This window comes from Bombina bombina, chromosome 5, assembly GCF_027579735.1.
Source record: "Bombina bombina isolate aBomBom1 chromosome 5, aBomBom1.pri, whole genome shotgun sequence".
Classification (NCBI taxonomy): Eukaryota; Metazoa; Chordata; class Amphibia; order Anura; family Bombinatoridae; genus Bombina; species Bombina bombina.
Window position 1 is genome coordinate 730,142,306 of NC_069503.1, and position 24,188 is coordinate 730,166,493.

At 38.8% G+C, this 24,188-nt stretch overlaps 1 protein-coding gene across 6 annotated transcripts in view; it reads right to left on the reverse strand.

The window, feature by feature from the left end:
* KIF13A (kinesin family member 13A) overlaps positions 1-24,188 on the reverse strand; it is a 390,994-nt gene that overhangs the window by 80,851 nt on the left and 285,955 nt on the right. For 3 of the 6 annotated variants that reach the window (XR_008402581.1, XM_053714779.1, XM_053714778.1), the window contains exons 14-17: positions 21,984-22,114; positions 6,858-6,944; positions 6,596-6,762; positions 211-345 (exon numbers count right to left, since the gene is read on the reverse strand). Coding sequence is in view for 5 of the 6 variants with exons in the window: in XM_053714779.1 (XP_053570754.1) it covers positions 211-345; positions 6,596-6,762; positions 6,858-6,944; positions 21,984-22,114 (520 nt within the window). In the remaining variant the exon portion in view is untranslated. The remainder of the gene's footprint in view (positions 1-210; positions 346-6,595; positions 6,763-6,857; positions 6,945-21,983; positions 22,115-24,188) is intronic. The other 3 variants (XM_053714782.1, XM_053714781.1, XM_053714780.1) reach the window with 1 other exon arrangement.

Sequence of the window (24,188 nt, forward strand, 5' to 3'; positions counted from 1 at the left end):
GACGTTTATAAAGTCCATTTGTATTTAATAATTAAACCTTCCCCTTCAGAAAGTGCCATTCCTTACACAGACACATAATTACTTTCACTATCTTTATTTCTTGCAGAGGAAGCAGTGATATAAAATAACTTTTTCATGGTTAAACACATGCTTAGCCAGCTGATAAACGCTTAAGCCAAATGGTACCATGCAAACAGCTCAATACTGGACCTTTGTTCCAGTCATGGTGTACATATTTTATGACCTCGCGCCATCTGACTGGAGGAAATATCCTGAAGAAAGACACCCATATGGCTGGGGTCCAGGAGGGCAGTTTTACACAGTGTGCACCCTGGATGTCTGGCACTATAGGAGATGGATCACTTCAGTTATAACTGAGGTAATATAGAATAATGTACAATTTCCATTGTTAAACAAGTAAACAAAGGGGGTTTATTTATTTCTAATATAACAATACATAAAAAGAGAAAATATACATAAATACAAATAAAAAAATAAATTACTCTATTAAGCTCTAACTGTATATTCTATATTCTGCTGTTGAGGCTTACATATTTATTTCAAGCTAGACTGTCAAAGGAAAAATTTTAAAATGAGAATTTTTTTTTATTACACTAATATTGCTAAATAACTAACGGCTAGATTACGAATCTTGCGTTATGAGTAAAAAAGAAGCGTTAAGGCTCATAACGCTGCTTTTTTACTACCGCTGCTATTACGAGTCTTGCAGATTTAGGGGCACCGCACACTTTTTTGGCCTTACCACACATCAACTTACGCAAATTGCGTATAGTCTTTTTTTTATGGGACTTCCATAGCGCCGGTATTACGAGCTTGTCCTGGGAAGCCAAAAAGTGAGCGGTACACCCTATCCCGTCAAGATTCGTACCGCATTTTAAAGTCAGTAGTTATGAGTTTTACACTACAACGCTGTAGCAAACTAAAACTGTAAATAAAAAGTACACTAACACCCATAAACTACCTATTAACCCCTAAACCGAGGCCCTCCCGCATCGCAAACACTAAAATTAAATTATTAACCCCTAATCTGCTGCTCCGGACATCGCCGCCACTATAATAAACATATTAGCCCCTAAACCGCCGCACTCCCGCCTCGCAAACATTAGTTAAATATTATTAACCCCTAATCTGTCGCCCCCAATGTCGCCGCCCCTATATTAAATTTATTAACCCCTAAATTTAAGTCTAACCCTAACTTAAATATAATTAAAATAAATCTAAATAAAACTACTATCATTACCTAAATAATTCCTATTTAAAACTAAATACTAACCTATAAAATAAACCCTAAGCTAGCTACAATATAACTAATAGTTACATTGTAGCTAGCTTAGGGTTTATTTTTATTTTACAGGCAAGTTTGTATTTATTTTAACTAGGTAGAATAGTTACTAAATAGTTATTAACTATTTAATAACTACCTAGCTAAAATAAATACAAATTGACCTGTAAAATAAAACCTAACCTGTCTTACACTAACACCTAACATAACCCTACAATTAAATACATTTCCTAAATTAAATACAATTAACTAAATTCAAAACAATTAGCTAAATTACAAAAAAAAAAACCCACTAAATTACAGAAAATAAAAAACAAATTACAAGATATTTAAACTAATTACACCTAATCTAATAGCTCTATCAAAATAAAAAAAGCCCACCCAAAATAAAAAAACCTAGCCTAAACTAAACTACCAATAGCCCTTAAAATGGCCTTTTGCGGGGCATTGCCCCAAAGAAATCAGCTCTTTTACCTGTAACAAACAATACAAACAACCCCCCAAATAAAATACTAACTAAAAAAAACTAAGCTCCCCATTGCCCTGAAAAGGGCATTTGGATGGGCATTGCCCTTAAAAGGGCATTTAGCTCTATTGCGGCCCAAAGCCCTAACCTAAAAATAAAACCCACCCAATACACCCTTAAAAAATCCTAACACTAACCCCCGAAGATCCACTTACCGGGAGAAGTCTTCATCCATGCAGCAAGATGTCCTCAACGAAGCCGGCAGAAGTGGTCCTCCAGACGGGCAGAAGTGGTCCTCCAGATGGGCAGAAGTCTTCTTCTATCTTCATCCTCCCGACGCGGAGCAGCTCCATCTTCAAGACATCCGACGCGGAGCATCCGCTTCAATTGACGTCTTCTTGCTGAATGAAGGTTCCTTTAAATGACGTCATCCAAGATGGCTTCCCTTAGATTCCGATTGGCTGATAGAATTCTATCAGCCAATCGGAATTAAAGTTGAAAAAATGCTATTGGCTGATGCAATCAGCCAACAGGATTGAACTTCAATCCTATTGGCTGATCCAATCAGCCAATAGGATTGAGCTTGCATTCTATTGGCTGATTGGAACAGCCAATCGGAATCTAAGGGACACCATCTTTGATGACGTCACTTAAAGGTACCTTCATTCATCGGGGTAGTCGTCGTTGGAAGAGGATGCTCTGCACTGGATACCTTGAAGATGGAGCTGCTCCGCCTCGGAAGGATGAAGATAGAACATGCCGTCTGGGTGAAGACTTCTGCCTGTCTGGAGGACCACTTCTGCCGGCTTCATTGAGGACATCTTGCCGCTTGGATGAACACTTCTCCCGGTAAGTGGATCTTTGGGGGTTAGTGTTAGGATTTTTTAAGGGTGTATTGGGTGGGTTTTATTTTTAGGTTAGGGCTTTAGGCCGCAATAGAGCTAAATGCCCTTTTAAGGGCAATGCCCATCCAAATGCCCTTTTCAGGGAAATGGGAAGCTTAGGTTTTTTTAAGTTAGGGTTTTATGTGTGGGGTTGGTTGTGTGGGTGGTGGGTTTTACTGTTGGGGGGGGTTGTTTGTATTTTTTGTTACAGGTAAAAGAGCTGATTTCTTTGGGGCAATGCCCCGCAAAAGGCCCTTTTAAGGGCTATTGGTAGTTTAGTTTAGGCTAGGGTTTTTTTTATTTTGGGTGGGCTTTTTTATTTTGATAGGGCTATTAGATTAGGTGTAATTAGTTTAAAGATCTTGTAATTTGTTTTTTATTTTCTGTAATTTAGTGTCTGTTTTTTTGTAATTTAGCTAATTGTTTTGAATTTAGTTAATTGTATTTAATTTAGTGAATTTATTTAATTGTAGGGCTAGGTTAGGTGTTAGTGTAAAACAGGTTAGGTTTTATTTTACAGGTCAATTTGTATTTATTTTAGCTAGGTAGTTATTAAATAGTTAATAACTATTTAGTAACTATTCTACCTAGTTAAAATAAATACAAACTTGCCTGTAAAATAAAAATAAAACCTAAGCTAGCTACAATGTAACTATTAGTTATATTGTAGCTATCTTAGGGTTTATTTTATAGGTAAGTATTTAGTTTTAAATAGGAATTATTTAGGTAATGATAGTAAGTTTTATTTAGATTTATTTTAATTATATTTAAGCTAGGGGGTGTTAGGGTTAGGCTTAAATTTAGGGGTTAATAAATGTAATATAGGGGCGGCGACGTTGGGGGCGGCAGATTAGGGGTTAATAAATGTAGGTAGGTGGCGGCGATGTTAGGGACGGCAGATTAGGGGTTGATATGTTTATTATAGTGGCGGCGATGTTGGGGGCGGCAGATTAGGGGTTAATAAATGTAGGTATGTGGCGGCGATGTTAGGGACGGCAGATTAGGGGTTGATATGTTTATTATAGTGGCGGCGACGTTGGGGGCGGCAGATTAGGGGTTAATAAGTGTAGGTAGGTTGCGGCGACATTAGGGGCGGGAGATTAGGGGTTAATAAGTATAATGTAGGTGTCGGCGATGTTGGGGGTGGCAGATTAGGGGTTAATAAGTGTAAGATTAGGGGTCTTTATACTCGGGGTTCATGTTAGGGTGTTAGGTGTAAACATAAATTTAGTTTCCCCATAGGAATCAATGGGGCTGCGTTACTGAGCTTTATGCAGCTTTATTGCAGGTGTTAGACTTTTTCTCAGCCGGCTCTCCCATTGATGTCTATGGGGAAATCATGCACGAGCACGTACAACCAGCTCACCGCTGACTTAAGCAGCGCTGGTATTGGAGTGCGGTATGGAGCACAATTTTGCTCTATGCTCACTTCTTGCCTGTTAACGCCGGGTTTGTAAAAACCTGTAATACCAGCGCTGTAGGTAAGTGAGCGGTGGCAATAACGTACAAGTTAGTACCGCACAGCTCATAACGCAAAACTCGTAATCTGGCCGTAAGTTTTTACCACCACAAAAAGGTTAAACACATAGTTGATCTCCCAAAGCAGACATACTGCTGAGCCTAAGCAGGACACAGACAGTAATTAGCGGCTACATGAGTATGCTGCTCTTGCATGGCTCACTATCCATATACTGGTAGAATTCATTGATGCTCTTAATTAGGTATTTAACTATTTTTTTAAATCCTTTGTGGAAACTAAACATGTAATTTAACTTATAAGCATTATGCGGGTTATAGCGTTTTATTACTGCACCAACATGTCCCTTTAAATAGAAATCCTATCTTAGACAACTTTTAACGTGTATATAAAATAAAAGAACCCAGTATTAATGTCATTTTAAGACCATTTTTTTATTCATACCAATTTTATCTTTTTGACATATCACAATCACCTCTTTATTTATACTTACAGTTCTCTGTAAGTTTAGGGGAATTCAAAGGGTTTGTGGCATTGAAGCCAAGTGCTGAATTAAACACTATTATTAAATTGTAAATAAGTAGGTTAAAATGACACTTTATTAAACATGTATGCAAAGACGAACATTATATTAGATGGTCAATTCTAGGAATGAGTAATGATCATCCATTCCTCTCAATTCAGGCGAACTGATCAAACTAACATTAAAAACAAAAAATAATAAAAATAGAGGGCTGTGTGACCTGTCTGTGCACGCTCAACACTGTCATTCAAATTATAGTCATACACTGCGTAGGTGAATATTTGTATAAGGACTCAGGTATCAAATCAGAAGCTATACGCTGTTAGGTACAACAAATAAACGCTTCAAAATTCGTAAGCTTGTCTAGCTATATAAGGACCTTATATAGCTAGACAAACTTACGAATTTTGAAGCGTTTATTAGTTGTACCTAACAGCGTATAGCTTCTGATTTATGAGAAAGTTAAGAAGTGCAGGATTCTAGCACAATTTAATATACAGGCTAGTCACTTTATACTTTAGTGAAGGGTTTACCTAGACCTCACTTTTTATATACACGCTGCATGTATGGTGTGATTAGCTATAGGGACATGAGTAAGAAATCGGCTGACTGAGTTCAATCTCAGCAGTACGCAGGCAGGAGGACGCCTTTGAGCGCATAGTCTGTGTGAAATGTTTGATACCTGAGTCCTTATACAAATATTCACCTACGCAGTGTATGACTATAATTTGAATGACAGTGTTGAGCGTGCACAGACAGGTCACACAGCCCTCTATTTTTATTATTTTTTGTTTTTAATGTTAGTTTGATCAGTTCGCCTGAATTGAGAGGAATGGATGATCATTACTCATTCCTAGAATTGACCATCTAATATAATGTTCGTCTTTGCATACATGTTTAATAAAGTGTCATTTTAACCTACTTATTTACTACTTACAGCTCACTGTTATTATTATTTATCATTAAATAACAGTGGCTCCCTACTGCTGACCACACAGTAAGGAGCCTCTGACTCCTGCCACATTAACACTGGTCTCTGTTTTTTCAATATATTGTGGGTGGGATGCCGATACCCCATACTACTACCATTCTATTGTCCCTAACTGTGACCCCCATAGCAATTTACTTCTACCCTGGGACTCCCATGCATCATTAGCCCTTACCATGACCTCTAACATAAACTCTCTAAAACACCTTAACACCCTACCACACAGGTTTTTCCACTACAATTAACCCCCACTTTATTCCAGTTCTAGCAATGTCCACCTTTAATTAACTGCAAAAAGGATCCTTTGAAGTCCTCTTCCTCACTGGGTCTCGATCTGGTTTACCTTCTTTATTTCCATTACCTTTGTTAGTTAAGTAATTTGCCAATCAGAATTATGTTGGAGGGCTCAGCATCAGAATTTAACCCTCTCTATTTCTGATTGGTTAATGAATGGTTACTTAATCGAAAGAGTGGAAGGGTTCAATTGCAGTAAGTAGTCTTAAGTTTCAGAAGGTTGAATCAGGATTCATTTTTTCAACTTTCTATAGGGTGAGCTTATGTTACTTGGGTGCAACAGGGGGGCCTTAAATTTGAGATATAGTCATGTTGGCAAGGGTCATGTAAGGGGATCTCCTGGGTACTAGGGGCAGTTGTTTAGTTGTATATGCTATGGGTGTATAGAGGAGGTCCCTTGGATGCTATGAATGGTTCCAGTTGGAAAGTGATATAGGAGATCCCTTAGGTACCAGGGGCTGAGATACTGCTTTACACCTAGAAATAACTACCATTAGTTGGTCACAAGGTACCAGATAAGTACTTGGCTCACTGGAATTCTTAATGGACATGAAAGATAATAGCAGGTGGCATAAACTGCAGAAGGCATCACAATTTTGAAGTGAGTAAACTCACAAGCCTTGTCCTACCCAGCATTCAGGAGAAGGATCACTTTCTTACCATTGCTGTTTAGGGCTTTCATTATTACTTCCATTTGTGCAAATTCATAATTATAATCTGGTTCAGATGATGCTTCACTTGTGGCATCCAAATCCGGATCCGTGCAGCCAGCTTCCTTTTCAATATCTTTCAGCCAATCTTTTCTCTTCCTTTTCGGCAGATTGAGCCTTGAAATGAACAATTACAAAAGTAAAAATGAAAACAAGTCCCAAGCCCCCAAGTCCTTTATTCACAAATCCCTGTGTACAGTATAAAGATTCACCTAAAGAAGTGGTTGTTTCCCCACAGGATCCGGTCTCCGTGCCATAACACTGTTCTTGAACAAACGAGCACCCCATTTACACATGTCCTGCAGAAAAAATACAAAGGTAAAAAAATGCAACAGGGGACTGGTTTATTTTATAGAAACAACACATTTTGTGCACTTTCTGAACTACAATTTAGTTTGCTTTAGCACAAACCTCTGTTTGTTTTGTCAAACTGCATAAAAGTGGAAAAATCTATAAACACCCACACACAGCAACTGTAGCTATTATTTTCCATGTGTACTTGTCAAACTAACGGCACTAAGTGTATCACTGGTGCCCATATGGCATGAATGCTGCTTCATTATTAAATGTTACATTCCCTGGTTGTCAAGATATTTGCTTAAAGGACTATACCTAACATACATTTTAAAATATACTATTTGGTTTTATTAAAAAAAATTCTAAATAAACTATTTGGTTTTATTAGAAAAAACAAACAAACAAAAAAAAAAACATACCGTATGTTCCTGTTCTAAATTTCAATACACCACAAAACAACCCACAAGCTTAAATGGATACTAAACACAAACTTTTTCTTTAATGATTCAAACAGAGCATGCAATTTTAAGCAACTTGTTTTGGTTCAGAACCTGGGTTACACTTGCTTATTGGTGGCTGAATGTAGCCACCAATAAGCAAGTGCTATCCAGGGTGCTGAACCTAAAATGAGCCAGCTCCTAAACTTCACATTCCTGCTTTTTAAATAAAGATAGCAACAACAAAAAAATTATAATATGGGTATATTAGAAAGATGCTAAAAAGTGCATGCTCTATCTGAATCATGAAAGACAAAAATTGGGTTTAGTTTCCCTTTAAATATCCCTCGTTGTAATACAACTGCTATAATTTTTTTTTTAATAAATGATTTTTATTGAGGTATTCTGAACAACATACATTTTATGCATTATGGATCAAGAAGTGACATTTTAACAACATAACATTAAGGCATAATCCTCGTTTTTACAGAGGCCATCGACAATGACTCATGAAACTTCACAAGCATTTTTTGATTTATCATAACATCAATATAAGTGGTACGGCCATAGGGTTGGTGGGTCAGTCTACTAGGGTATCTGGGTAATCAAGGTAATCAAGCACTACAGACCTCGCCGGGTCGTGAATAAAGTTAGGTCATACGTCTCACCAAGCGAGACACGTGGAGCGATAGAGCCCATATTGATCCATCCTAGGGGTCTCCAACTCCCCGTATCCGGGTGAGTTCCATGTAGGGGTTCAGGAAAATCTCTTGGAAGTGTGGTTGGAATCTATAAGAGCCAGGGTGGTGAAGGGAAAGGGGGGTCAGTCCTTAAAGCTACCCCTGTCCCCATTAAAGTCAATCTATTAATGTAAGTTTATGGGTCCAGTGGGTGTCCCATGGCTCCCATGTCAGGCAGAAGTTAGTCAATTGTCTGCGTTCTCTGTATACAAAGTTTTCCATATTTTTAATATGGTCCACACAGTCTATCACTCCCTGCAGTCTCGGGGGTTGGGGTTTTTTCCAGTTCCTGGCTATAAGGAGTTTAGTGGAAGTGAGAATGCATATTAACAGGTTTTGCTTGAATCTGGGGAGAGAGTCTACTCCTAGATGTCATATAGCTAGCGCTGGGGTAAGTGCCTCCACCAGGCCCAGATCTCTGCATAGTGTTGCCACTCTGTTCCACAAACTATTCATTACCGGGCAGGTCCACCAAATGTGGAGTGGAGTGCCTCGTTCCCCACACTCCCTCCAACACATTGGGGAGTGGGCAAGATATAGTTTCTGCAATTTTGTAGGCACGAGGTGCCATCTCGTAAGAATTTTGAAGTATAGCTCGTATAGAGTGATACAATGGGTAGCTTTCTTGGTGTAGCTTATTGCTGCTTCACATGCTTCAAGAGAGTATGTAAGCTGTAGGTCTCTTTCCCAGGCTTCCATGTGGGTTGTTTTAGAGGAGGCATTCTCCTCCATTAAACATTTATAATGTACTGAGAGGGGCCTATATAGTTGGAGAGTCGCTCTCCAGCGTGATTCCCAAGGGGATAAATCACGGAGTTGGTTCTCCAAGAAACCCCAGGATTTCATTAGGGACCGAATTTGCCAAAGGTCGAAGTGAAATTTTGGAGGCAACTCAGGTGAGGTTACCATCGAGAGATGTGTCTTCAATTGTCTTTTGTCATAGAAATCTTGTAGGGTACCTATATCATTGGTGGGCCATGAGCTGATATGGATATCAGTGAGTCCTAATAGGAGCCCTCGCATGGAGTGGACTGGGGAGGGATGGGGGGCTATGAGCCTATTATGTTTTAGTTTCAGCCAACTCTCCTGGCATCCCTTCACTATATTGTTGGAGACACAGACTCTTGACTGCCAATGTGGGGGGAGCCAAAGGAGGTCCTCCAGGTCAACGTACGCTGGCAGTGAGGCCTGCTCTAGCTCTCTCCATCTAGTTACTGGAAGGTCTTTATTCCATGCCGATGCATGTGTAATCATTGCAGCTTCGTGATATTTTCTTACATTAGGAAGGCCTAATCTGATGCCCACAACATCGTCAACACCTATATTATATTTATTAACCCTTAATCTGCCCTCCCAATGTCGCCGCTACCTTACCTACACTTATTAACCCCTAATCTGCCGACCGGACCTCGCCGCTACTCTAATAAATGTATTAACCCCTAAACCGCCTCACTCCCGCCTCGCAAACCCTATAATAAATTTTATTAACCCCTAATCTGCCCTCCCTAACATCTGCGACACCTAACTTCAAGTATTAACCCCTAATCTGCCGACCGGACCTATCCGCTACTCTAATAAATGTATTAACCCCTAAAGCTAAGTCTAACCCTAACCCTAACACCCCCTAAGTTAAATATAATTTTTATCTAACAAAATAAATGAACTCTTATTAAATAAATTAATCCTATTTAAAGCTAAATACTTACCTGTAAAATAAACCCTAATATAGCTACAATATAACGAATAATTATATTGTAGCTATTTTAGGATTTATATTTATTTTACAGGCAACTTTGTATTTATTTTAATTAGGTAGAATAGCTAATAAATAGTTAATAACTATTTAATAGCTACCTAGTTAAAATAATTACAAAATTACCTGTAAAATAAATCCTAACCTAAGTTACAATTAAACCTAACACTACACTATCAATAAATTAATTAACTAAACTATCTACAATTATCTACAATTAAATCAACTAAACTAAATTACAAAAAAACCCCACTAAATTACAAAACATAAAAAAAGATTACAAGAATTTTAAACAAAGCCCCCCCAAAATAAAAAAATGCCCTAACCTATTCTAAAATAAAAAGTTAACAGCTCTTTTACCTTACCAGCCCTTAAAAGGGCCTTTTGCGGGGAATGCCCCAAAGAAAACAGCTCTTTTGCATTTAAATAAACATACAATACCCCCCCCAACATTACAACCCATCACCCACATACCCCTAATCTAACCCAAACACCCCTTAAAAAACCTAACACTAAGCCCCTGAAGATCTCCCTACCTTATCTTCACCACGCCGGGTATCACCTACCCAAGCTCACATATCTATTCCGCTGCATCCCTATCCCACTCCCTATATCCCTGCTCCGAAAGTTTCAGACCCTCTTCAATGCCTATACCTGGCACAACAAGAGACCTCGAGTTGCAGCTCACATTCTTCAGGCCCCTATAGACAGAGGAGGGTTATTTATACACATTCGCATAGATTTAGAGTTCTGCGTTAGCCGTCAAAAGCAGCGTTAAGGGGTCCTAACGCTGCTTTTGGCCGCCCGCTGGTATTTAGAGTCCAATCAGCCAATCAGATTGAGCTCGCATTCTATTCGCTGTTCCGATCAGCCAATAGAATGCGAGCTCAATCTGATTGGCTGATTAGATCAGCCAATCGGATTGAACTTGAATCTGATTGGCTGATTCAATCAGATTTTTCCTACCTTAATTCCGATTGGCTGATCAGAATTCTAGGGACGCCATCTTGGATGACGTCATTTAAAGGAACCTTCATTCGGCGAGTAGGCGTCGGTTGAAGAGGATGGATCCGCGTCGGCTGGAAAGAAGATGGCTCCGCTCCGGATGGATGAAGATAGAAGATGCCGCTTGGATGAAGATGTCTGCCGGTCCGGATGTCCTCTTCTGCCCGGATAGGATGAAGACTTCTGCCGGTCTGGATGTCCTCTTCTGCCCCATTGGATGAAGACTTCGGCCTGGCTGGGTGAAGACGACTCAAGGTAGGGAGATCTTCAGGGGGGTAGTGTTAGGTTTATTTAAGGGGGGGTTTGGGTTAGAGTAGGGGTATGTGGTGGTGGGTTTTAATGTTGGGGAGAGGATCCATCCTCTTCTTCCGGCGACTCCCGACGAATGAATGTTCCTTTAAGTGACGTCATCCAAGATGGCGTCCCTCGAATTCCGATTGGCTGATAGGATTCTATCAGCCAATCGGAATTAAGGTAGAAAAAATCTGATTGGCTGATTGAATCAGCCAATCAGATTCAAGTTCAATCCGATTGGCTGATCCAATCAGCCAATCAGATTGAGCTTGCATTATATTGGCTGTTCCGATCAGCCAATAGAATGCAAGATCAATCTGATTGGCTGATTGGATCAGCCAATCAGAAATTTCCTACCTTAATTCCGATTGGCTGATAGAATCCTATCAGCCAATTGGAATTCGAGGGACGCCATCTTGGATGACGTCACTTAAAGGAGCCTTCATTCGTCGGGAGTCGCCGGAAGAAGAGGATGGATCCGCGTCGGCTGCTTCAAGATGGTCCCGCTCCGCGCCGCCTGGATGAACATGTCTACTGGTCCGGATGTCCTCTTCTTGCCGGATAGGATGAAGACTTCGGACCCTCTTCTGGACGGATCGGTGATACCCGGCGTGGTGAAGATAAGGTAGGGAGATCTTCAGGGGCTTAGTGTTAGGTTTTTTAAGAGGTATTTGGGTTAGATTAGGGGTATGTGGGTGGTGGGTTGTAATGTTGGGGGGGGGTATTGTATGTTTATTTAAATGCAAAAGAGCTGTTTTCTTTGGGGCATGCCCCGCAAAAGGCCCTTTTAAGGGCTGGTAAGGTAAAAGAGCTGTTAACTTTTTATTTTAGAATAGGGTAGGGCATTTTTTTATTTTGGGGGGCTTTGTTATTTTTTTAGGGGGCTTAGAGTAGGTGTAATTAGTTTAAAATTCTTGTAATCTTTTTTTATGTTTTGTAATTTAGTGTTTTTTTTTTGTAATTTAGTTTAGTTGATTTAATTGTAGATAATTGTAGATAGTTTAGTTAATTAATTTATTGATAGTGTAGTGTTAGGTTTAATTGTAACTTAGGTTAGGATTTATTTTACAGGTAATTTTGTAATTATTTTAACTAGGTAGCTATTAAATAGTTATTAACTATTTAATAGCTATTGTACCTAGTTAAAATAAATACAAAGTTGCCTGTAAAATAAATATAAATCCTAAAATAGCTACAATATAATTATTTGTTATATTGTAGCTATATTAGGGTTTATTTTACAGGTAAGTATTTAGCTTTAAATAGGATTAATTTATTTAATAAGAGTTAATTTATTTAGTTAGATAAAAATTATATTTAACTTAGGGGGGTGTTAGTGTTAGGGTTAGACTTAGCTTTAGGGGTTAATACATTTATTAGAGTAGCGGCGAGGTCCGGTCGGCAGATTAGGGGTTAATACTTGAAGTTAGGTGTCACAGATGTTAGGGAGGGCAGATTAGGGGTTAATACTATTTATTATAGGGTTTTTGAGGCGGGAGTGAGGCGGTTTAGGGGTTAATACATTTATTATGGTGGCGGCGAGGTCCGGTCGGCAGATTAGGGGTTAAGAAGTGTAGGTAGGTAGCGGCGACGTTGGGGGGGCAGATTAGGGGGTAATAAATATAATATAGGGGTCGGTGATGTTAGGGGCAGCAGATTAGGGCTACATAGGGATAATGTAGGTTGCGGCGGTGTACGGAGCGGCAGATTAGGAGTTAATAATAAAATGCAATGGTCAGCGATAGTGGGGACGGCAGATTAGGGGTTAATAAGTGTAAGGTTAGGGGTGTTTAGACTTGGGGTTCATGTTAGGGTGTTAGGTGCAGACTTTGGAAGTGTTTCCCCATAGGAAACAATGGGGCTGTGTTAGGAGCTGAACGCTGCTTTTTTGCAGGTGTTAGGTTTTTTTTCAGCTCAAACTGCCTCATTGTTTCCTATGGGGATATCGCGCACGAGCAAGTTTTTGAAGCTGGCCGCGTCCGTAAGCAACGCTGGTATTGAGAGTTGAAGTGGCGGTAAATATGCCTGTACGCTCCCTTTTTGGAGCCTAACGCAGCCCTTCAGAGAACTCTAAATACCAGCATTGTTTAAAAGGTGCGGAAGAAAAAAAACATGCGTAGCTAACGCAAAACTCTAAATCTAGGTGTAAATTAGCTAAATCACAAAAAAAACACTAGATTACAAAAAATAAAAACAAATTGCAGATCTTTAAACTAATTACACCTAATCTAAACGCCCTATCAAAATAAAAAAGCCCCCCCCCCATAATAAAAAAAAACCCTAGCCTAAACTAAACTACCAATAGCCCTTAAAAGAGCCTTTTGCGGGGCATTGCCCCAAAGAAATCAGCTCTTTTTCCTGTAAAAAAACAAAATACAAACACCCCCCCAACAGTAAAACCCACCACTCACACAACCAACCCCCCAAATAAAATACTAACTAAAAAAAACTAAGCTCCCCATTACCCGAAAAGGGCATTTGGATGGGCATTGCCCTTAAAAGGGAATTTAGCTCTATTGCGGCCTAAAGTCCCTGATCTAAAAAATAAACCCACCCAATACACCCTTAAAAAAATCCTATCATTAACCCCCGAAGATTCACTTACCGGGAGAAGTCTTCAACGAAGCCGGCCGAAGTGGTCCTCCAGACGGGCAGAAGTGGTCCTCAAGACGGGCAGAAGTCTTCATCCAGACGGCATCTTCTATCTTCATCCTTCTGGCACGGAGCGGGTCCATCTTCAAGATATCTGACGCGGAGCATCCTCTTCAAACGACGGCTTCCCCATAGGAATCAATGGGGCTGCTTTACTGAGTTTTACGCTGCTTTATTGCAGGTGTTAGACTTTTTCTCAGCCGGCTCTCCCCATTGATGTCTAAGAGGAAATCGTGCACAAGCACGTACGACTAGCTCACCGCTGACTTAAGCAGCGCTGGTATTGAAGTGAAGTGTGGAGCAAAATTTTGCTCTACGCTCACTTCTTGTCTTTTAACGCCGGGTTTCAGAAAACCTGTAATACTAGCGTTGTAGGTAAGTGAGCGGTGAGAATAAACTGCTCGTTAGCACCGCACAGCTCCTAACGCAAAACTCGTAATCTCGCCAATAGTTACCGGGTCAGAAATACAAAAATTACATGTACAAAGGAATAACTTTTGCTTTAGAATATCCCTTTAAGCAGATGTTGTGAAGTCAATCATTAACATATGTCTCTAATATAAAATGCTTATTATATGACTGTCACAGATACAGAATATAATAATAAAAAAACTCTTTATACATTATATTGTAGAGTTGTTACAGTTATTCTTCCCAAGCATGAATATAAGGACAATGATCCTATAATTACAGGAAATAAGTAAAAAGGAAACACATACATGTAACAGGTATTCTCAAAATAAGCTAAAACTCCCAAATGATCCATCATTCTTTTGGTTCTGTATGAAAAACAAGTGAGGTAACGTCCTTTCATCTTGCATGTAATTATGACCACAAACTTGCAGTGTATGAGCACAGATTACAACATAATTACTTATTGGTACATTTTAGATACAGTGACATAAAACACACAAACATTGTATGCATGTGAAATAGCAGCAATTAATTTCATACATAATATATATATATATAGTCTGAGAAAGTGGTGGCCAACCCCCTAATGTCACTTTTTATTTTAAATAACGTATTTGTGTTAAAGTCCAGCATGGGCAGCCGCTCTTTTGTAACTTTATTAATCCATTTGTGGTTAGCACCCTGGCAGCTGAAATTAATACAAAGGTGCTGAGTGCTTTTTTATATAGAAAGGTAAAAAGCTACAAAAATTGATGCAAAAACTTTAAGGAACCACCCACGAACAAGTATTAAATAAAAAAGCTAATGGCATATGATGCTCCAATACATTTCTCTACTCTATCTAAAAGAGAATGTTTTAAGATTTTTTACAGCTTTCTTTTCTCCTGTACTGAATCAACCAAATTGTTTTCTGGGTAGGTGTCCCTAGAATTAAATGAACAGTACAGTCCCTCGACTCAGTTGTACACAATCACATACTTCCTGTTTATTTCCATTTTAATTTAATCAGCTTTTATTTAACCTTCTTCATGGAAATAATATGTTTCATATACTTAACTGCTGGTCTTTGCATATACTCAACAGAAACATTTTGAGTAATAGGTCCCCTTTAAAGGGACAGTATAGTAAAAATTAAACTTTGGTGATTTAGATACAGCATGGAATTTTAAACAACTTTCCAATTTACTTCTATTATCAAGCGTGCACTTCTTTAGCCATCGGAAGCAATGTTTGCAGCAATGTTTATAGCAATCTTTTATATACATGCAAACACTGCTGCCATAGAGTGCTAAAGACACGTGCATACTCCTAAGCTCTAACATTTCTATAAACATTGTTGCAAACACTATTGTCAGATGGCTAAATAAATGTGCACACTCCTGAGCACACCTAGCAGTACTCTTTAACAATAGATATCAATAGAATGAAGCAAAATTGATAATAGGGTCCCTATTTAACAAAGCTCTGTCGGACCTGATCCGACAGTGCGGATCAGGTCCGACAGACCTCGCTGAATGCGGAGAGCAATACACTCTCCGTATTCAGCATTGCACCAGCAGCTCTTGTGAGCTGCAGGTGCAACGCCGCCCCCTGAATTGCGGCGATGTCTGTCCGCTTGCTCAGAGCAGGCGGACAGGTTATGGAGCAGCGGTCTTTAGACCACTGCTTCATAACTGGTGTTTCTGGCGAGTCTGCAGGCTCGCCAGAAACACAGCCCTCAAGCTCCATCTGGAGCTTGATAAATGGGCCCCTAGAAGTAAATTGGAAAGTTGTTTAAAATTGCCTGCTATATCCAATCCATTAACGTTTAATGTTGACTGTACTGTCCCTTTAATATACCTAAAAATACAATATTTTACATGCAACAAATAGCGAAGTTATACATAGTCCCTCTAAGAAAATTAAAGCTATTAGTTATATTGGGGTGTGGTTCCATGTACTTTCAGCTCTGCATGATAACATTATTTTCAGTTATCTCATATAAGTAAAATAGAAACTGCTGCATGTATAATTAAGAATGAGATATCAATTACATGATCAATTTTAAAGGCAAAAAGCAGCCTGCAATGCAAGTAAAAGGAAAAATCTAAATGATTCACTTTTCAGCAACAAGTGGAAGCCAATAAAGCACAGCTTTGCCTCTTAGATGAGCCAAATTATTCAAGACATTTTGCACTTCCTCCGCCTCCCATGTTTCCTATTCATTCCTCTGATGTGTGTCAGTCCTTCCATCTGCCAATCAGCTCCTCCCCCAGACTTCTCCCACAGCCTATAACACTGCTGTCTGGCTCACGCCCTGCTTGGCACAGCACAACAGCAAGTTCTGGGCTATTGTGCTGGCTCACATGTTAGGCATGCCAGTGCAAGCATTATTCTGTGTAAAATAACCCTTCAAATGACAGCTCACAGTACCCCTTTGTGTGCAGGAAATATGTTAACCATTTCATAGCAGGAGTAAATTAACATGCACTTCCAAATGCACAGCATATATATTTATGATAAAAGAAACATAATATTTCAAAACATGTCAAGATTTTGAGAAAAACAACAAGATGCGTCAGTAAAAGTGGTGTACAAGGGTTCTACTTCCATGTTTATAGTAATTCATGCACAAAAGAAAAACTGTTCTAAAGAAGAGATAACCATAACAAAAATATAAGCTTTAAAACAAAATTTTTCCTTTTGCTATCTTGATTACCTTTACGGTTACATCATATGATGTTACTTTCTGTGTCTGGTACAATGTTTACAGATCTGAATTTGATATATAAACATATGGTCTAATGGTAGGAATAATTCTACATTCATATGAAACCATGCTAAAGGTCTGAATTAACTGATTTATTTTGATATTTAATACCTCACTCTTAAGAGATTGCACTCATAAAAATCTGAAGCCAAAAGGATGGGGGGGGGGGAGAATTTGATACATATATATATATATATATATATATATATATATATATAAACACACAAATAAATTGCTTTAAGGCAAATATCTGCTATGATTACAGCGTAAGCCGAAACGCGTAAGCCCGGCTTTTGGCCGTGGGACCCACCTCCTCCCCTCATTGGTTGGTATCAACAACATCACAGCTGACGTCATTATCTTTGTGGGACTACGAGGTTGTACAGCGTCCTAGTGTGGTGAATGTAACCCAGAATTACGCAAAGCGTCTGGCGGAATTTCAAGGTCAGCTGGCTCTCACCTGAAGCGGACAGACAACCGTCATTTCACAGGTCATAGGATGGAGAGGTATGTTGCCTCATTTTAGTGACCGATTGAAGTTGGGGAATTGAGGTGGTGTCTTTGTGCACTTATGAGATATATGAGGGAAGGCTTGCTTTGAAATAACGTTACTGGACCTTCCGATTGACATAAGAGGTCCTCAACTGACACTAACCCTTTTTACTTACATATATAAATATCTGCTGTAGCCTTTTATCTGATAAACAAGAACTTGCTGGAATTGAGAAAAATCATGCTAGATCATTAAGATTTTTTAAAACATCCATAGTCTTGCGTAGTGAGATAAACAGTTCTTGATCCAAAATTTGCATTTCTACAATTCTTTGAGAGACCTCACAGTACTGACAAGACTTCTTAGATCATCTTGCCTGATTGGAGAGCTTTTGATTACCAGGTCCTAACACTAGTGCCATATGGGAAGTATTCTCTATGCACTGTGCACAAAGCATACCTACAAATCACTGCCTACACACGTGCAACATGTGTGAGCACAATGCACTGATATAGTGTTAAAAACGCTAAAGTAGATTTTTTTAATTTTTTTAAGCGCATTGAAAAGTACATTGTGAGTACTTATGGTCCTAGCATACTATTTAATGTCCCAATAAAAAATATTATTATTAAAGACATGCCACATTAACTTCTACACTTAGTTGAAACCTTTTTTATATTGGATCAGGTTGATTACATACAATTTATGTTTTGAGCATTTTTATGTTCTTCCTATAAAACTTAAAAATAAAATATTTAACATTTGGAAGCTTTTTATGACATTATACAGCCACTATAAAAGTGAGGTTTTGCACGAATATTCCACCCAACATTACATTAACAAAACCTCTCATGCACTTCAGATTTTAATGATTGCATGAATAAAGCATGAGTTAACATGCGCCTAAAGCACAGGCGGAGTACCTGGCGATTATAGAGCTGATGCACGCTTTATAATATATAGAAGTCACTGGTTTTACAGCAGGCTATTTATGACCACTCCCAATAAATCAGCAAATTTGACTACAAACAATATTTCAGTTAAAAAAAGCAACAGGCAAGACCTGTGTGTGCATATGTGTGTATACCTTAACACACTTTACTATATTAAAAACCCAGGGCTGTTAAAGGAAAAAAGGCTGTATGATTTTCTGATTTATGTGTCTTTTAATGGGAGTATCTATCCTCTAAAGTGGGACACAAAAATGGTGAACTTGATGGACTTACCTCTGCTCATTCTAATCAGGCGCAGAATCATTTAAAGGACTTCAGTGCATTTCTACTTAAAGGGACATAATACTCACATGCTTAATCACTTGAAAGTGATGCAGCATAACTGTAAAAAGCTGACAAGAAAATATCACCTGAGCATCTCTATGTAAAAAAGGAAGATATTTTACCTCAAAATTACTCCAGCTCACCAGCGTAAGTGCTGTGTAAACAGTTATACTTCAGCTGCTGTCCAGCTGCAAATTGAAAAAAAAAAACAACAAAAAAACAATAGCCAATCAGCATCAGCAGTGCTAAGGTAATGCTTTGTCTTTGCTGTGATCTTATGAGAATTTACTGAAATCACATGAAATTTCAGAGAACTTACTTAAGCTGAATAGGAAAATAACATGGCTGTGTCACGCCGCGCCACTCTAGCCGTTGCTAGGGGCGCGGCGTCTCCTTCCCTGCTCATTGCCAGGGGCTGTGTCGGGTCCGGAGGCGTGCGGCGCTGACGTCATCGCCTCCGGACCCGACACAGCCCCTGGTAACGAGCAGGTCCTGATTCCTGGGCGCAACGCCTATTAAATCCCTTCTTATGGATCTATCACTGCCCAAGTATAGGTGTTAGCTTGTTTGCTCCTGGGTGTGATAGATCGTTTATTCTCTGATTGCCTTTACTGTTGCTGAACTCTGCTTGTCTGACTACTCTGACTGTTAACCCCTAAATTGCTGAATCGATTTACTGCTGCTGAAACTCTGCTTGCCTGACTACTCTGCTTGTAAACCCCTAAATTGCTGGACTGATTTTCTGTTGCCAAATCCTGCCTGCTTGACCATTCTAGTGGTGTGCCCTTGGACTGCTTTACTGTTGCCAAATCCTGCCTGCCTGACAATTTTAGTGGTGTGCCCTTGGACTGCTTTACTGTTGCCAAATTCTGCCTGCCTGACCATTCTAGTGGTGTGAGTATTTGGTAGGGTTAGACTGTCTAGCTGGTGGGGAATCAAGCACACCTGAAGTAAACTTTATCCCAAAGTTTAAAGAGTTACAGTTAGTTGTAGTAGGTGGCGCAAACCAAGTTGCTATTCCCAATGGGTCTTACTGTAAATAAGTATGATAATATGTGGGCTCAGTATATGTTAATGTTTTAATGAGTCCTAATTTTATATTCTCTTTTGGAAAAAATTGGATGTCGAAACTTGTGAAGAAATAAATATGATCCTTTATTTGATTATGGTAAATTTACCCAATAATAGTGATGCTTAAAGTACAATTAAACAAAAATTATTACAAATTCCTTTATAGTTTAAAAAATGACACCGGTGTCTCTATGTATAAAAATGTACATAATATGTAAAATATATATATATATATATATATATATATATATATATATATATATATATATATATATATATATATATAAAGTCAGGAGAAAATATGCACCAATGAGGCGTAGTATCTGCTGCAGTAAAAAATGTTTATTGTACAATCCGAAAGTAATGTACAGACAAAGTCACAGTGGAAAACGCCTGACGCGTTTCGCGCATGCGTAGATGCGCTTCATCGGAGGCTAATTAGAATCAGAATGTGACAGCTTTGATGATTATTTATATATATATATATATATATATATAAAAATTATTAAAATAATATCGTTGAAATCTTGCAATTTATACAGTTTTAGGTTTATCACAAGTTATAATTTCTAACAAAATGTTTGTAAATACAATTTTATAGTTGATAAAACAATAGTTGCTGTATAGTTCATATAGGATACTTTGTTTCAAGTTCAGCTATGCAATTGAGATCTAATCTTAGGCAATTATATATCAAATGTAGAGGTATGTTGGTGCGATTTTTATCACACTGTGATATAAGTATACAAATTAGTACCTTAAAGTGTATCTGTTTGATATCACTTGTGTGAGATAATTGCGGTTAAATAAACGCCGCTATGCCAATGTTTTGCTTAGGTTTCAAGATCAAGCTGGTGGCAGTTCTATGTGAGCTGCTGGCGGTTAAATAAATGCCGCTTTGGTTTCCTCTTATTAGGTGGGCTTATCTGTTTGCTGGGAGAAAATTCACTTTTATATAAGTGCTTGTGTGGTTGCCGTGCTGCCCAAGTATAGGTGTTAGCTTGTGTGCTCCTGGGTGTGATAGATCGTTTATTCTCTGATTGCCTTTACTGTTGCTGAACTCTGCTTGCCTGACTACTCTGACTGTTAACCCCTAAATTGCTGGATCGATTTACTGCTGCTGAAACTCTGCTTGCCTGACTACTCTGAATGTTAACCCCTAAATTGCTGGACTGATTTTCTGTTGCCAAATCCTGCCTGCCTGACCATTCAAGTGGTGTGCCTTTGGACTGCTTTACAGTTGCAAAATCCAGCCTGCCTGACAATTTTAGTGGTGTGCCCTTGGACTGATTTACTTTTGCCAAATCCTGCCTGCCTGACCATTCTAGTGGTTTGTCCTTGGACTACTCTGCCATTGCTGCTGGGGTCTGTCCAGCCTGTGGTGAGTGCTGCCTTCCTCATCTTACTAACTCTCTCTGTTCTGGGATATTCCCTATCATTCCGGCTCGACGCCGGGATAACAAGACTACTGGCCGAGTTCAGTCTGATAGAGGAGTATCCTACGAGCATTACAGGCTGTGCCTGCACATGACAAATGCACACTCCATAGCTTGTCCTGGGACAAGCATCCTAACTGGCTGCTAAAAGTCTCTTTACAGTGGGGAGTAAATTTGAGGTAAAATAGCTTTCTTTTTTTACATAGAGATGTTCAGGTGATATTTTCTAGTTATCTTTTACAGCTATGCTGCCTCAATTTCAAGTGCTTCTGCTTCAACATTTGGGTATCCCTTTCACTTGTATCAGCAAAAATGCATCTACCAAGCTCATTACTTTTCTATAGGACTGAGCTGACAACTCACATCCTTGTGATATTCAATCCCTTTCAATTATGAATTTTGGAGTAACAAGACAAGAAGATTTTAAACCTCATGGGACTTTATTAAATCTTGCCCAATGACAAGAGCATAAGTGATTTGCCACAGGAGTTTAGACACTGCAATCTGATGGACTCTCAAGTCTGTATCATATTTTAAATGTGCAAGTGTGTGTTTCACATTCATTAAGCAGAGATATGTCTGTAGGTGGCACACATACTTAGAAGTAAAGCTGATGGGCACAGTTTCAGTAAACAGACATTAAAATAAGCAAACCTCTGCCTAAGGGCACTATAGATGTAAATAAGTCTCTGGGAGCACAGCACAAATGCTATCACTTACCGTGCATTTTCTATGGGTGTCAGGGAGATTTCCCCATCTGGGGCCACATTGATCACACAATGTTCAGAATGAATACCAATTCCAAATAGCTGTATATCCTGAGATGTGTCGGCACCCACTTTGTTATGCTCCTATAATGAATACCAGTGTGAATTAATTATAACAAGAAAATAAATCAGCTTTACTATAACTAAACGCACGTGAAAACAAAATCATACTCAAACAATTGCAATACTTTCAACATTCTGAGAGTGGTGAGAAATATAATTTACATCAGGGAGCACCTTGGCTGCTAAATAGAGAACAAACTTCACAACAGTGATTCTTAATGTAGATCCTGGAGTGTCACAGCCCCTGGGTCCATGATGAAAAAACATTAAACTTAAAAACAAAAAAATATCCTGTACTATTGTTTCTATATAATTCTTAGCTTGAAGCATTTTCATATAATTGTATTTCATTAAAGGCGTTATTGATGTGTCAAGTGTGGCACAAACACCAAAAACAGAGGAAGGATTTCCCAGCGGAGAATGCTGAACCACTGAAGCTAAAGAATCCCAATCCCTATGAAAATAAAAAAGCCCCCCCCCCAAAATTAAAACACCCCCTATTCTAATACTAAACTACCAATAGCCCTTAAAAGGGCCTTTTTTTAGGCCATTGCCCTAAGTTAAACAGCTATTTTCCTTAATAAATACTAAGCCCCCCTCTAACAGTAAAACCCCCCACACAGCAAACCCCTAAAATAAGGGATTCAGCTCTTTTACTGCCCTTAACAGGGCATTCAGCTCTTTTAAGAGTGCCCAATAGATCCCTAATAAAAAAAAAAAACAACCCCCCAAAAATAAAAAAAAGCCTAAGTCTACCCCCCCCCCCCCCCAAATAGGTACTCACCGTTTCTGAAGTCTGGCGGAGAAAGTCCTGTTCCAGGCGGTGAAGTCTTCTTCCAAGAGGCCGACATCTTCATCCAAGCGGGACCTCTTCCTTCTTCATCCAGAAGGAAGAGGTCCAATTCTTCAAATTCAAATCCGCCAATAGGATGAGAGCTACTGAAATCCTATTGGCTGTTCAAACCAGCTAATAGGATTTAAGTAGCTCTCATCCCATTGGCTGATTTGAATTTTGAAGAATCAAATCAGCCAATATGAATGCAAGGGATGCCATATTTAAAAGGCAATGGGTAGTTTAGGATTTTTTAGTGTTGTTTTTTTTTTTTATTTTGGGGGGACTTAGTATTTTTTAAGGAAAAGAGCTGTTTAATTTAGGGCAATGCCCTACAAAAGGCCCTTTCAAGGGCTATTGGTAGTTTAGTATTAGATTAGGGGGTGTTTTTATTTTGGGGGTGCTTTTTATTTTCACAGGGATTAGGTTTATTTTTTTATTCTTGATAATTTGGTTTATTATTTTATGTAATGTTAGACTTTTTTATTTTTTGTAATCTTAGATTAATTCATTTTTTTATTTTTAAGTAATGTTAGCTTTTTTATTTTAATTGTTTGTAATTTAGCAATTTTAAATTGAGGTAATTATGGTTAATTTAGGGGGTGTTAGGTTAGGGGGCTTAGTAATTTAATTAGTTATTTGCGTTGTGGGGGGTTGGTGGATTAGGGGTTAATAAATTTATTAGGATTATTGCATTGTGTGGGTTTGGCGGATTAGGGGTTAATAGTTTTATTAGGTTTATTGCGTTGTGGATTAATGGCGGGTTAGGGGTTAATAGTTTTATTAGGTTTATTGCGTTGTGGGTTAATGGCGGATAAGGGGTTAATAGTTTTATTAGGTAGATTGCGATGTGGGTGAATGGCGGATTACGGGTAAAAATACATTTATTAGTCATAAAGTGATGTGGGTTAATGGCGGATTAGGGGTTAATATATTTTATTAGTTATTGCGGTTGACAGGTAGAGAGATATTGAGCATGCGTTAGGTGTTAATATTTTCAGGCAGTTACAGGAGTTACGGTGCTCACATTTTCAGCGCAAGGCTTGCTGCGCCTGCCTATGTGTGGCGAGGTGAAAATGGAGTAAAATCCATTTTCGTGCCGTAAATCCTTGTGCTGAATATGTGATACCGATTTGCGACACGATTCTATGTTAGCTTATGGGAGTAAAAATTGCAGGTGACGGGTGAAATGTAGCGCTGTATATGTGATACCAAAACCACGTGAAAAAACGGCGGTGATGGCTTTTGCGGGTTATGGCGCAT